Source organism: Lupinus angustifolius, chromosome LG05 (genome assembly GCF_001865875.1).
Source record: "Lupinus angustifolius cultivar Tanjil chromosome LG05, LupAngTanjil_v1.0, whole genome shotgun sequence".
Classification (NCBI taxonomy): Eukaryota; Viridiplantae; Streptophyta; class Magnoliopsida; order Fabales; family Fabaceae; genus Lupinus; species Lupinus angustifolius.
The window spans coordinates 12,501,808-12,516,033 of NC_032013.1; the positions used below are offsets into that span (position 1 = coordinate 12,501,808).

At 33.0% G+C, this 14,226-nt stretch overlaps 1 protein-coding gene across 1 annotated transcript; it reads right to left on the bottom strand.

The window, feature by feature from the left end:
* LOC109347847 (ABC transporter C family member 8-like) lies at nt 3,079-10,126 on the bottom strand. Its single transcript, XM_019587938.1, has 12 exons — nt 9,947-10,126; nt 7,725-9,691; nt 7,308-7,628; nt 7,132-7,218; nt 6,458-7,048; nt 6,181-6,345; nt 5,779-6,073; nt 5,474-5,688; nt 5,044-5,349; nt 4,876-4,939; nt 3,883-4,122; nt 3,079-3,272 (listed from the first exon to the last, which is right to left on the bottom strand). The coding sequence occupies exons 1-12, from the start codon at nt 9,975-9,977 to the stop codon at nt 3,172-3,174; spliced, it is 4,383 nt and encodes a 1,460-aa protein (XP_019443483.1). The 5' UTR covers nt 9,978-10,126; the 3' UTR covers nt 3,079-3,171.

Here is a 14,226-nt window from a genome sequence, read left to right on the forward strand (position 1 = left end):
TGGCATGGCTCAATCGTGGTTCATTGCCTACTAAAGTGTCTTATTAGTTATTATTTGAATTATTATTATCTTAAAAAATTTAAAAACTTTTACCTATATAATAAATTCTTTGGACTTTTGCCTATATAATAAATTATATGGACTAACTCAGAATAATTTCATCCCCTTGACCTCTTCAGTCACTACTCTGTCACTGATAAGCTGAAAATTTGGAATTTTGATTATTCATCTCTCTTTACCTTGCCATTCTCTTATTAGTATTAATTCATTTTTATTTCAACCTTAAAATTCCATATTGCATGCACAATTCATTTTCTTCCTTTATTTATATATATAGTAATCTTTATATCGACAATCATTTGAGTAATGCATTTTTTATCTCATTATTGAATTATGTTAGTGGTGATTTCTTTTCCTATCAATGTCATTCTAATGATAATTATACCATTGTGTTCTATTTCCATCGATATTCATTTGAGATAAAAATATATATATATATACTGATAGTGTCAGAGTTCTTTGTGAAAAAGATCTTTGCACTAAAACTGTATATACATCTTTACATTGTCAGTGCGTAGATTTAATACTCTATTCATTATAGTGGTGCATTCTTTCTCATTGAAGAATTTTGTTACTAATGATTTTTTTCCATCAACGACCAAACCGAAGATGATTATATCAATGACTTCTCTTCTGACCAATAATTCTAGTGGTGCATTTTTGTCAAAGGGATGAATTATATTAGTTGTAACTGCCTTTCACATTGACAATCATTCAAATGTTGATTATATATGAATATTTTTCAGTTCACAACATCTTTCAAAGATTTTTATGGAGCCCATATAATTATTTGATTATTTTTATTTTGAAATGAATTATTTGTAATAAGATTAAAACTTATTAAACTTTAACTTGAGAATGCGTGTTATATATATTTGGATTGACATAGCATTATCTTATCTATGATTTAGTTAGTTTTGTTTAAATTGTTAGTTATTATTTGGATTGCTATTATCTTATCCTTTGTAATGGTGTTTGTCTATTTAATAAATTACTTTAACTAACTCATATTTGAGTTTGACCAATTTTTATCATCATAAACTTTCTATAGTTAGTATCACACCTTGGCCATGGATCCGATTGAGGTTCCTACCACGATTTGGTTATGTTTCCGTCAAACGTTGGGGATCCGGAGTGGAGTAATACTCAAAAAATTGTTTAGCCTTCAATATCCATTGTAACGCATTAGAACCAACAAAACGGGGAAAATCCAATTTGATGTTTCTTACCTAAATCGGTTTTGAGTTCCCCACCGCCGAGTTTAAGTTCGACCTAACCATGGTTAAATTCTCAAGAGCTTCTTCGATCTGTGTAAACCAATCTGAATAAGACAGGTTCCATTTTTCCATGAGTTCCAAAATCTTTTTCATATTGGAATCCAGCTCTTTCATGCGAGTATTCTCAACCATGGTGGAGAATGAAAGCACCAATTGTAAGAGGGATCACACCAGATAGAGTTTATATGCACAAAAAATGAGGCAATCAATACTGAGAACCATATCTATACTATTTAGCAGACTGTCTTTTTATTTACAAAACAGAGTAACTAACTTTTAGGAAAAGATAAGGAGTAAATAACATTTATCTAACAAAAGTAGGAATATAATAAAGGAAATTGGAGCAGAGAGAGAAGGTTACATATCACAGAAATTCACGCCTCCTTTGTTTTTTTCTTCCTCCTTTTATCCTCACTTCATTTCCCAAATGTAATCTTTCAATACGGTACTAGTGACTCTTTTTCTCTCACTTGTACGGTTCTAGTTGATTTTCTCTCCACCATACACGTATCCCACTTGTATAACGGTATTCTCATACACATCATTTTCCACTCGCGTAATACGTGTGATGCATTTATAGGTTTTGGGAGGAATTTATTATTGTGTAGAATCATGTGGGTGTAGTATTCATGATTAACATAGGTTCCCAAGTATGGGAATTTGTTTATACTCATCTGACCGTCCATGTAAAGTTATTAGTTAGATAGGGCATGAAAATTTTGTTCAGTCAAGTCCACTCCACCCACAGATTTTTTATGTTTCACTCATGGTTACTTGGTTTACTCATTAGTCTGAATTCGGCATACCAAGAGTCTATGTTTCACCCAGTGTTTCAAATCACAACCGTATCACAATGTAATTATGGTGTGACATCGAATTACAATGATGCAACCGCAACCGCATCAGACTGCAATTGGGTGGCATTAGGCCACAACCGCATTGGACTGCATTTGGGTGGCATTAGGCCGCAACTGCATCAGACCGCATTTGGGTGGCATTAGGCCGCAACGCATCGGGCCGCATCAATACCAAAAATATATTTTTACTCACAAAATAATTTACACCGCATCGCAACGACCCAATGACTGCAATCACCATAAACGCAACTAAGACCGCAATGACAATTTAAAACATTGCTACATAACTAAGTCTGAAATTCTGATCTACATGTTTAAAAGGTCTAATGTAGTTTTGTAGTACAATCTGTAACTGCTACCATTTGTGTGAATTTCAGTGATTATCAGTTCCAATAAGTTTACTTAATCGACACCCCCTAGCAAGCTTTTTGAAAATATCACAACTTTACAGCCATGTAAAAATCTCTATCGTTTGAATAATTTGTTATGTGTTGATTATGCATTTAATTATTTGGATTTCATGCTTGGTATCTAATCATCATTGTCATAAAATAAATGGGTTTTCCCTACATATCACCATCCTCTATGGTAGGCCACTTGCAATTTACAAACAATTCATTGTGTGAATAATCAAAACAACCCAGTCAAGAAACAACAAACTTTTCAATCTCAGGAACTACATCTTAGTGCACATGGAATTCAGAATCAGATTCACATATCATTTGCCTATGTAAACCAAGTTGAATTCAAGTGATCTTAGTATCGATACACGTCGCTGAATGACCTTAAATCGATTTTTGGCCTGACTAAATTTTCATTGTTACCTGACTTTTTCTCAAAGAAACTCAGTATTTTAAAAGATAATACATGTAAAAGTATGATCATACATCTATAATTTCATGGAACTCAATTTATTTGTGCTCCTTTTGAGGATGTTACTATTCCATAATGTTCTTATTCAATGTAACTGTCTTCTTTTATTTCTTGCTGCAGCTAGACCAATATTCAGCTACCAGCTTAGAGAATGAAGAGTTGGTTCCCAATAGCTTAGAAGGCTCATCATATTCTACTACTTTCCCTTCAGTAACAAGCAAGAGATGAAGATCAAAATAAGAAACAAGGACATCAAGAAGACTACACAAGTAGTATACTACAGTGTCATTAATACAGTGCCGGTCATCAGACTAGTCAGGATATAAATACAATGATATAGCGATTCAATCGGTTGTACCGCATACCGGTGAAGTTATATATATATATATATTAATGTTGAAAAATTAAATTAATATAAAATGATAGATACTTTTATTTACGGTCGTTATTAAAACAAAATGTGTGAATTGGTGGTGGTAGACTATCTTTTAGAACTATCAACAAAATGTGTTTGATCCTCCACAACAACATTTTGGGAAAAATTAAATCAAATTTATAAAAAAGTGTAATTTTAAATGAAGAACGACTGATATAATTGGTACGACTTAAATGAATATTGGTCGGTATAATCGGTTTTAACTGGTGTTGGTTGGCTTTAACCAATATAATTGTATGATCGATATGATTGTTGTAGCGTACTTGTATAGGAACCGGTTCACCAATTGAACCGACCATTACCATCTGGTTTTCACAACCAACACTGATATATCATAAAGGAAAATAGAAAAATAGAAAAGAAGAAGTAGTAAACATACCATAAGAAAGAACCATGACCATGTCACTATCTATTACAGTTGGAACTCTGTGAGCAACTGTTATAACTGTGCTATCTGCAAATTCTTGCCTTATAACTCTTTGTAGAGTTGCATCTGTAGCAGAGTCAATGGATGCAGTAGCTTCATCAAGAACAAGAATTTTGCTTCTTTTAAGTATTACTCTTCCTAGACAAAACAGTTGCCTTTGTCCCAAACTCCAATTTCCACCTTCATCACTCACTATAAATTTGGAAATAGAGAACTTTCTAAGGACAATGCATAGATTCATTTACTGTGTACTTTTCTTAATGTTAAGCTTATAAAAGTGATGTTGCAAGCCTTCAACAGATTGTTAAGAAAGAAAGCTTGCAGAATTTTCCTTCAACTTTGTCACATATAGATTTAGATATCTTGGACTAATCATACAAGACGATGGAGAAATTGACGAAGATGTGAACCATAGGATTCAAGCGGGTTGGATGAAATGATGGAGTGCTACTAGTGTCATTTGTGGTAAAAATGGGACTGCAATGTTATATGAAACTGAATGTTGGACGATAAAATGTCAACAAGATAATAGACTTTATGTAACAGAGATGAAAATATTGTGTTGGATGAGTAGACACACTAGATAAGATAGGATAAGAAATGGATGCATCAGGGAGAAAATTGGAATAGCTCATGTTGTAGAAAAGATACTAGAATTGTACCTTAGATGGTTTGGAATATGTGAAGAAGATCAGCCCCCGTAAGGAGAGTAGATCAAACAGAAACTAATCTAATTCCTAGAGGAAGTGGGAGACCAAGAATACATAGGGGAAATGATAAAGAAAGACTAAGAGTTCAATGCTCTATTAACAAACATGATTTATTATAAAATCTTTCGACCCATGCAACCAACCTCACCCGATGAAATAAAGGCTTGGTTGTTGTTGTTATTCACATGCGTAAGACTATGAAAGTGTTAGTTTCAAATTCTTGAAGTTAACTCACCTGAAGAGTCTAGGAGACTTGGTAGACTACTGATTGTTTCCTTAAGCTGGCATTTCTCTAAAGCCTGAATACAAATTGAATCTAATCAAACCTTTCTTATTGAAACACTCATGCAAAAGATAACATTTAGTTATAATATATATTCTTTGCTAAAGTTAGTTCATTCACCTTCCATATTTCATCATCTGAGTAAAGGCCTAGGGGATCCAAGTTGGTTCTAATGCTTCCTTTGAAAAGTGTTGGTTCTTGAGGGATAATGCTTAGCTTCATTCTCAGATCCTTCAACCCAATTGAGCATATGTTAATCCCATCAATAAGGATATTACCACTTGCAGGCTCAACTAACCGAAACAAAGCACTTATGAGTGTAGTTTTTCCACTTCCGGTCCTTCCTACAACTCCAACTCTATCCCCTTCGTTAAACGTACAAGTGATACCCTTCAGAACTAACGGAGCGTTCGGACGGTATCTAATCTGAAATCAATGCAGAGACAATAGCTGAAGAAAACTTTGAAAGAAGGGGTGACAAAAGAATGACAAGCGCACAATTTTACCTATATCGAATCCATAAAAATAGGCTTTAGAAAAGTTTACTTACCTCTACGGATTGAAGATCAATCCTACCCTTGGAAGGCCATGATGATGGAGGCCTGTTATCCACGACAATGGCAGATGGCTCGGCTGGTATATGAATGAATTGTTTGATCCTTTCAACAGAGATAATAAAGTTTGACAGATTGCAGAACATTCTAGTCCAATAGACTTGAGATCCGGTCAATGAGAAAGCATAAGAAAGAGACAGTCCAACAAGACCTGCACAAATCAAGAGAAATATCAATCATCTTAACATGAACAAAATCTGACCATAGTATTGGTAACTTCATTTGTATGCAATGTTGTTACCTGTTGGTATGTATCCCTTAGGAAGTAGAATAAGTAATAAAGCTGCAGTGAAGACTGTCAAATTTTGAAGTATCTCAATCCTTAAAACTAACCATTCCATGGTAACATTAGAATGAAAGAATAGTGTTGCATCTGTGTCCACAAGCTTTAGGTACTTCTTGAAAAATCTGTCCACCATGTTGAATGCTCTTACATTCACCACTCCAAGTGATGTCTCAGCTGTAAAATCCATGACCGGAGCTTTCGTGGTTCCGTTGATTCGTATTAGTTCCCTTGCAGAGGCTTGATAGTATCCCTTTCATGCAAAAATAGAGAGAAAAGTAAATTTGTAAGTTACTAGCTCCATGATTTAAGTAGGGAAGTAGAATGGAAAATGAATGAAAATAGAGTCGATTCATAAACCTGAACATATTTCGATGCGATCATAGCTGGAATTGCGACAATGAGAACTTGCCATGTGACTGAAGCCATTATACCAATTGTCACCAGAATATCAATACTTACAGATGCTACAAAAAGAACGGAATAAGGTATATCAAAGTCCAAAATACTCAAATCTGATGAGGCCTGCAAGAGACAGAAAAGTTGATATAATTTTAGAGTAGCATTAATAATAAAGAATAAACAGAAAGAAGCTATATAGATATTTTCAATGTAGTTGGGAATGCAGAAATCTTACGCGGATTAAAATCCTTCCGACTGGGGTTGAGTCAAAGAACAACATAGGAGCAGCGAAAATTGCCTTAGTGAAACTAGAGAAGAAGGCTGTAGAAGCTTTTAGTCCAAGATGTGCACCAGAGAAAGTCCTTAGAAATACAAACACAGAACTTATAAACGAAATTATTGAGTAAACTCCAACCAAAGTGCCACTTGTTACTTTCGGCATTTCAATTGCTAGCGCTAGCCAAAATGTCGATGCAGTCTGCAAAGCAACAAATACAGATTGTGCTAATATCACCAAACACAGCAAGGTTGAGACTCTTGAAAAAGTGATATAATCCCAGAATGGCTTCCATCCAGCATCACCGATCTCTTTTTCTTCCTCTTCTGTAAGCTGTATCCCGAGTTGCGCATTTCTAGAAATCCACTCATCTTGAGATTCTTCTGTATGAACTATAATTTCATTTTCAGAACTTTTATTGTTTTCATTATTTTGATCCAATTCTTTCATTGCATCTTTGTGAGCACTCACAAGTTGTTCAAAGGCTGTTCCAGCTGTCATGAGATCTTCATAATTACCCGATTGAGTAACTTTTCCTCCCTCCATTACCTAGAATTTGAGTTATAATATTCCATAAGATATGTATCTTCTCTAATATAATATAATAGTACTAGAAAAATGAGATACTTTACCAGGATTTTATCAACCTCGGACAAAAACTCTACTTGATGAGTGACTAAAATGACGGTTTTCTGTCTTAGAGCGGTCACGATACAGTCCTGTAATCGCATAAGAATAGTTAGTTTCATTCACTAAAACGACTCCTATTTTATGTAATTGCAAAACAGAAAATTGATAATCTTCTTACATTGAACAGAGTAGAAGCAGTGTGAGCATCAACTGCACTGAATGGATCATCAAGGAGATAGATGTCAGCATCGTTGTATACGGCTCGAGCTAGTTGAATCCTTTGCTTTTGTCCTCCACTCATGTTAATCCCTCTCTGGCCTATTTCTGTGAGATCTCCATGGCTAAAATCATTAAGATCCTTTTCTAAGGCACAAACTTTAATGGCATTCTCATATCTTGTTTTTTCCATTGGCTTTCCGAATAGTATATTATCTCGAATTGTCCCGCTTTGTATCCATGAAGTTTGCGAAACATAAGCCAGGGTGCCATCTATTTTAACCTGCTTTCACATATCAATAAATTTGAAGATAAAATTGTAAGACTATGAATGAGTCTAGCATTATACAACAACTAAACATGTTAGAGAATAACTCACTGTTCCTGAAAGTTTCGGAATCTCTCCAAGTATTGAATACAATAGAGATGATTTTCCAGCACCAACTGGTCCACAAACTGCTATTTTCTGTCCCCTTTTTATTTCTAAATTCACATTTGCTAAAGTCGGGGACAACGACTCCTGATGCCAAATGAAGTTGCCTCCTTGAATTTCCACAGCATTACCATTAACTGAAAGTTTCTTTATATCTCTTCCGCCATCATCATTGTTTAGCTCATCATCAAGCAAAAAGGTATTGAGGCGATCCAAAGAGACCTTAACTTGGATCAAAACCGATAATGCCTCCGGGATCATACGAACAGGTTCGGCCATAATTCTCAAGGTTGCAAGAACTGTGAAAATTGTTCCAGCATTCAATGGGGCACTATGTAAAAGTACACATCCAAGGAAAATAACTGCAGAAACAATGGTAGGAGACATCCAATAGAGAAATGATCCATAGACTTTAATGATTTGTGCCTTAGACAACCATATGAACTCATTAGAACGTAGTGTTTCGATTAAGTCCTTGAACTTGTCCTCCCATGATTGCAGCTTAATGATTTTCATGCTATTTAGAATTTCTGAAGTCGATCTTAGACGCTCATCTTGTGCAATCATAAATTGTGCTTGGCAATTTTGTATGATCCTTGCAAATGGTACATTTAGAATTCCACAAATGAGAAGAGGGACAAAACCCGGAAGAGCGCCAAGACCCACAACGCCGAAAAGGACACTAATAGACAGAAATATTTGCAACACATAAGACCATAATAAATGAAACCACCGTGGGAATTCTCCCATACGATATGCATCAACCACGATGTAATTCACGATTTCACCTGCCGAGTGCCTTCTCCTAGCAGAGCTAGAAAGCTTGAGCTGTTTTTGATATATTGCAACCATCAAAGCTGATCTCATTTTCATTCCGGACCTCCTTGAGTTAAAACACCAATGTCTTTGGGACAAAGATTCAACCACTTTGCTCAGAATCAGAAAACCAAGTAGAAAAATACCTTCTTTTAGTTCTGCCTCAGTTCTATTTGAGTAGTTTACAAAAGCGTAGAGTATTAGAGGAGAAACTACAACAGCAATAGTTCTCATTAATACATAAAATCCATTCAATATGTTCTCTTTTGAGTAAGTTCTAACTACAGACCAAAAAACCAAGTTTTTAGTATTGTTCTTGCCCCTCTCCCTTGAAAGGGATACCCATGCTTGCATGAATTTTCGGTAGGCCAAGTCAGCTTCATCTTCGAAGACAAGAGAAGGAATGTCTTCAAGCGCAAGCGGCTTAGAGTAACCCAAACTGAGTAAGGAATTAACCCAAGAGAAAGATAACTTGCTGAGCAAGGAAGCATGAGCTAGTCCAGGAAGGTTATTTTCAACTTTTCGAGCTAGTAATGGCTCGGATAAACTCGGTGTATCCGGAACAGTTTGACTGACAAAATATCCAAGATTTTGGAGGGAACAGAGGAGAAGTAAGAAGTGTATAACCCATTGTACCAAGTCAAAAATTTCAATTACATGCTCTTTGATCAGAATTTCGATGTTGAAAGCTGAAACTAATACACAAATTGAACCCCACCAAATAGAGTTTACAACTTCGATCCATTTGTTTCTCTGAAGAAGCAAAGAAAGTGTAAAAGAAATCCAAATGAACCCTTTTACAATGCAATCTAACAAACTCAAATGCTTGAAGTTAACACTTTTGGCTACTAAATTCCACAAGCCAATACTAACAAATGCAATGCTAACAAGAGCACAGAAGATTGAAGCAACTTGGGAAACCCATTTCTTTTTGTTGCTACTGCTTTCAGAACATCTTTTGATTATACTGATAAGCAAAGAAGTGAAGAAAACAGAGATGAAAACTAGATTTACAATGTCTATTATGCTTCTTTGATAGCATAAAGAAGTGATATCAAAATCTTTCAGACATGTCCATGAGAAATCTTCTGCATATCCTGTAACAGAAACAATCAAACTTCTTTACACTCAATATTTACAAGTTGGAACCAACAAGTTGTTTGTCTAGTGGTGTAAGGCCCCACTAGAGTCCCAGGATGACCAAAAGGTCAAGAGTTCGATACCTGAGAGCAACATTTGTTGGGAGAACCGTCATGCACCCCGAAATGGACTAGTTCCTTACCCATAGGGTGAGTGGATAAATATTTACAAGTTGGAAAAGTTGAAGAACAACCAAAGTGTAGTATATATACCTGTTACATTAACATTCATGAAGGAAGCCATTGGAGCTTGAATGGTTTTGCTTCTTTTGAAGGTTTTGTTTTGGTGCAACCTCTTAAATTTGGTTTAGATAACTATCTTCATAAAAATACACATTATTATTGATAATTTATACTTTATAAGTAGTATATAAATAAGTCTCCTAATAACATTAGAAGAATACAACTCGTATATATATTATGCCTATTAAAAATGGAATTTGAAAACAACAATAATAAAAGTAGAAGTAGGATATTGAAATAATTATTTGACTGTTGCTAGTTATACCTACTAAGAAAAATGTTAATTTAGATCATAAAATATGATTTAATATGTATACACTGATAGAGTAAGTGTTTTTTACACTGTCATCAAATCATCCACCATTCATATGTTAACCACTATTGACACACTCAAACAAAGTAATAGTACAAATTAACGGTGAATGAAATACTTAAAAATACACTGACGATAAGTAAATTTTAAACTTTATAGAATAATCATATAGAACCATAATTATATGGTTCACTCATTTACTCAACGAATCACATATCGAATTTAGTATACCACATATGAAAGAAGCCAAAGTAATAATGAATACTGGGACAAGTGATAAGGATGTCCCAGAACATAAACCCAACTTCAACTCACAAGTCTAGGACAAATAATCTGACAAAGCCTATGATAGAGATTGCATTTTGTTTTTTTCCTTTTTTATGTGGAAAGACTTGTTCCTAAGATGAACGAAGTCAATAAACTAGGTTTACCCAAATCTGGTGGCCACCATTAAATTAGAGAAGTTTCACCTACAATAGATAATGGACAAACTCTAATTTAGTAAGAAGTAAATACTTGATACCAATGATTTTGGGCTGAAATAAATTTAATTCTACTAAGAACTCAAACAAAAATTTAAAGAATAACAAAACTAACTGTTCTATTGACAAATTACAAATTTATTTGCTCAATTGGGTTTGAAGATATAAATTAGTATTGGCCTGTCACAACAAAGTGAAAGTCATGGTATTCATGAATAAGTAACTTTAGAAAACCATATAGAAGAAAAAGGTTTGCCAAGTTAGAGGTTGAGTTTTTTTGTACTATCAAATATATTTCTCACTCTGAAAGGAACTAAATTCTTTTCAACAACAAATGTCGCTTTTAATAATGAAATCATTGATCTTTTAATCATTTAAGAATAACAGCTTTAAACCAACATCTTGTTGGTAGTTAGAGATTGAGTTTAATTGAGCTTAATATTATTGTTGTTGTTCATTATTCCTTAATAATAAATATAGTTAAATAAATATAATACATAAATAAGATGTGATATATTAATTGTGTAAAAAATTTAAGTAATATATAATAAATAAGATGTGATATATTTACTTACATTTTGAGTTCATTTTGACCATATTATAAAGGTCGATCTCGTTTTATTAAGTTAATCATACCATTTCTTATGAAATGTTGATATCAAAGAATAATAAAAAGAATAAAGTTAGTAGTTAATCATACTACTTCTTTTAAAGGGTTGGTATAAATAATAAAAGAACAAAGTAATAAAAAATGTTAGTTGCGGAAAAGTAACTGACTCAAAATAAATGTTAGTTACAAAAAGTAAATGTTAGTTGTGGAAAGCAAAATTACAGAAAATAAATGTTAGCAATTAGATTATTATTCATCACTCTTTTATTGTCAAGTGACAATTCATTGATTGAATTGTAATTTTTGCATATTATAATCAAAGTATGACATTTTACCTAAAAAATGTTGAATTAAATTGGTTTTGCATGATTTGCATAGAATAAGTGTCATGAAAAGTGTATGAAAATAAAGTATTTTTGACATTTATCAATGTCCCTCTAAAATACTCAATTTGATCCCCTTTTAAAGAGTCTGAATAATAGTAATTTCGCCAAGCACATGAAACTCACATAGCGCAACGTTTCATCTAGCCAAGCCTCGATCTTTCACCTAGCCAAGACTAGACATTTTACCTCCTCAATAATGATGCATGTTTAGTCATACATTAATTATTATTTCAATCAATCCTACCCATTGTTTCACAAATCTTTAAAGTAGCTTTTTAAGTAGTTTGTAGCTTTTTGAGACTCAAAAAGTTATTAGAGGTATTCATCTAATATAAATTGAAGGTAATTTGTAGCTTTTAAAAAAGGAGTGTGTAACTTTTAAAAGCTATTTTTTAGAATGTTGTTTCAAGTAGCGTTTAGAAAGTGAAAGTAACTTTCAATAATTTTCTTTTCAAGTTTGCCCTTCAATATTTTAACAAATTACATTGCATCCTCTCAATTAAAAAAACTTTTTAACCTTATACGCCACTTCTATCTTTCCTTCATTTATGTTTCCTTCACAAAGAAAAAATTAGCAGCCCCCTCCATTTCTATAGCTTCCTAGTGATCATCAATTCATGTATGTTTCATAATTTATAGGATTTTATTCGGGACAAAAGACCATTTTAATTCTATGTTGTTTATTTAATTTTTCTGACATAGTTACATGTGACATAATTAGAGTCTCTCCTATTGTTTGATTCTATAGAATAAGGTCTAGAATTGGGTATTTTATAGGGACATTTTGATTTGGGTCTTCAAATTATATTGACAAAATAAAAACTTAAAAGCATAATAAGGAGTAAGAAGAAGGTTTATTCTATAGAACAAGATCTTGATGCTACCCAAGTGCCAAGTAATGGCATTAAGATAGGTAAAGAACCATAAAAGAATACTACAAAGATAGCTAAACCTTTGCCAATGAAACATAAAAAGAGTCAATGAGATCAATAATGTTGAGTCGTCATCTTGAAAGCATCGTAGAAATATGTAGTGGTGCAACACAAGCACTTAAGTCAGATTGTAATACTCTTAGCAATGCTAATAATACTCAAACACATGTAACTAATGCGGCAAGTTGGATGAATGTTCTTAACCTTATGGATGGCTTGGAAATGTGTACTAATTTATGGTGTTTTGCAGTTCATTTACTTGAGGATTCAAAAATAAGATACTATCAATGACAATTTAAAAAGGAGACATCTAATAATATTGAAGAAGCTTTTAATCGTATACATTCATCACCATGTAGCTGTACTGAGAGATCATTTGAAGTCCTGAAGAAAATATGGAAAATTCTTTGTCAAATGCCAATATAGTTTGAAGACCCAAATCAATATTATTATGGTTGCATTTATATTGCATAATTATATTTGCATGAACTCAACTAATGATCTTCTATTTCATAAGTTAGAGGAACATCAAAATTATATACCACAAGATGAACATGAAGATGGTGATATCAATTGTGAAACTTCGAATACGACAAATTTTGGAATGAGGGAAGAACGTAACAAAGTTTCTCCCTTATTATGAGAGTCGATGAGATAAATTATTTTCTTTTCAGAATCTTTTGTGATGTATAAATTATATTTCACTGTATTTTTTATGATGTATATACTATTCTTGCATTTGATTATTAGATGAATGTATGAAATATTTTCGTATTATATTTTTTAATGATATATAAATAAATAATTATTTTAAATTATCTATATATTTAATTACTTCAATTAGTAAATAACAAAATAAATAATATATGTCTTTTTTATCATTTTTTAAATCTCAACTAGCTACAAAACTCGTTATACCGAACAATTCTAGTTTAGTAAGGTACATTCACACCTATAAAGTTCTAGTTAACTTCGGGACTACAAAATTTCAGCTAACTTCACAAATACAAGTTATAAGCTCGCGACTATAAGTTATAAGTTCACAGCTACAAGTTACAAGCTCATAGTTATGAACTAGTTTTTCAAATTAGAACCCTAATGTTTCACTCGAAGAGCCTTCTTTCACACTATTCCCAAGGCATTCCTCCGGTCCACAAGTTATCTCAAATGACCCTCTCTATCTAATGTCTCCCCTTAAAACCAATTTAATTGACAACAATTAACTTAACATCTCCGTCACAAGATTTATACAATAATTATATCAATAACATGACTCAACTTAGATCTTAGGATCTGTATGTGAGTTAGATTTTGAAGGGAAATAAAAAAAAAAAAACTTAAAAACTATGAAAAATATTGATGAGATGACTCTGAAACATAACTTACAACTGAATCATTTAAGTTCTTGTATAAACAATACATCTATTTATATACTAATCAATGGTTCTATGACTTAGAATCATTCTAAACAATTCCGATCGAATAGATTGTTGAAAACAACCCAATTTGAGAAGAAGTATAGGTAAT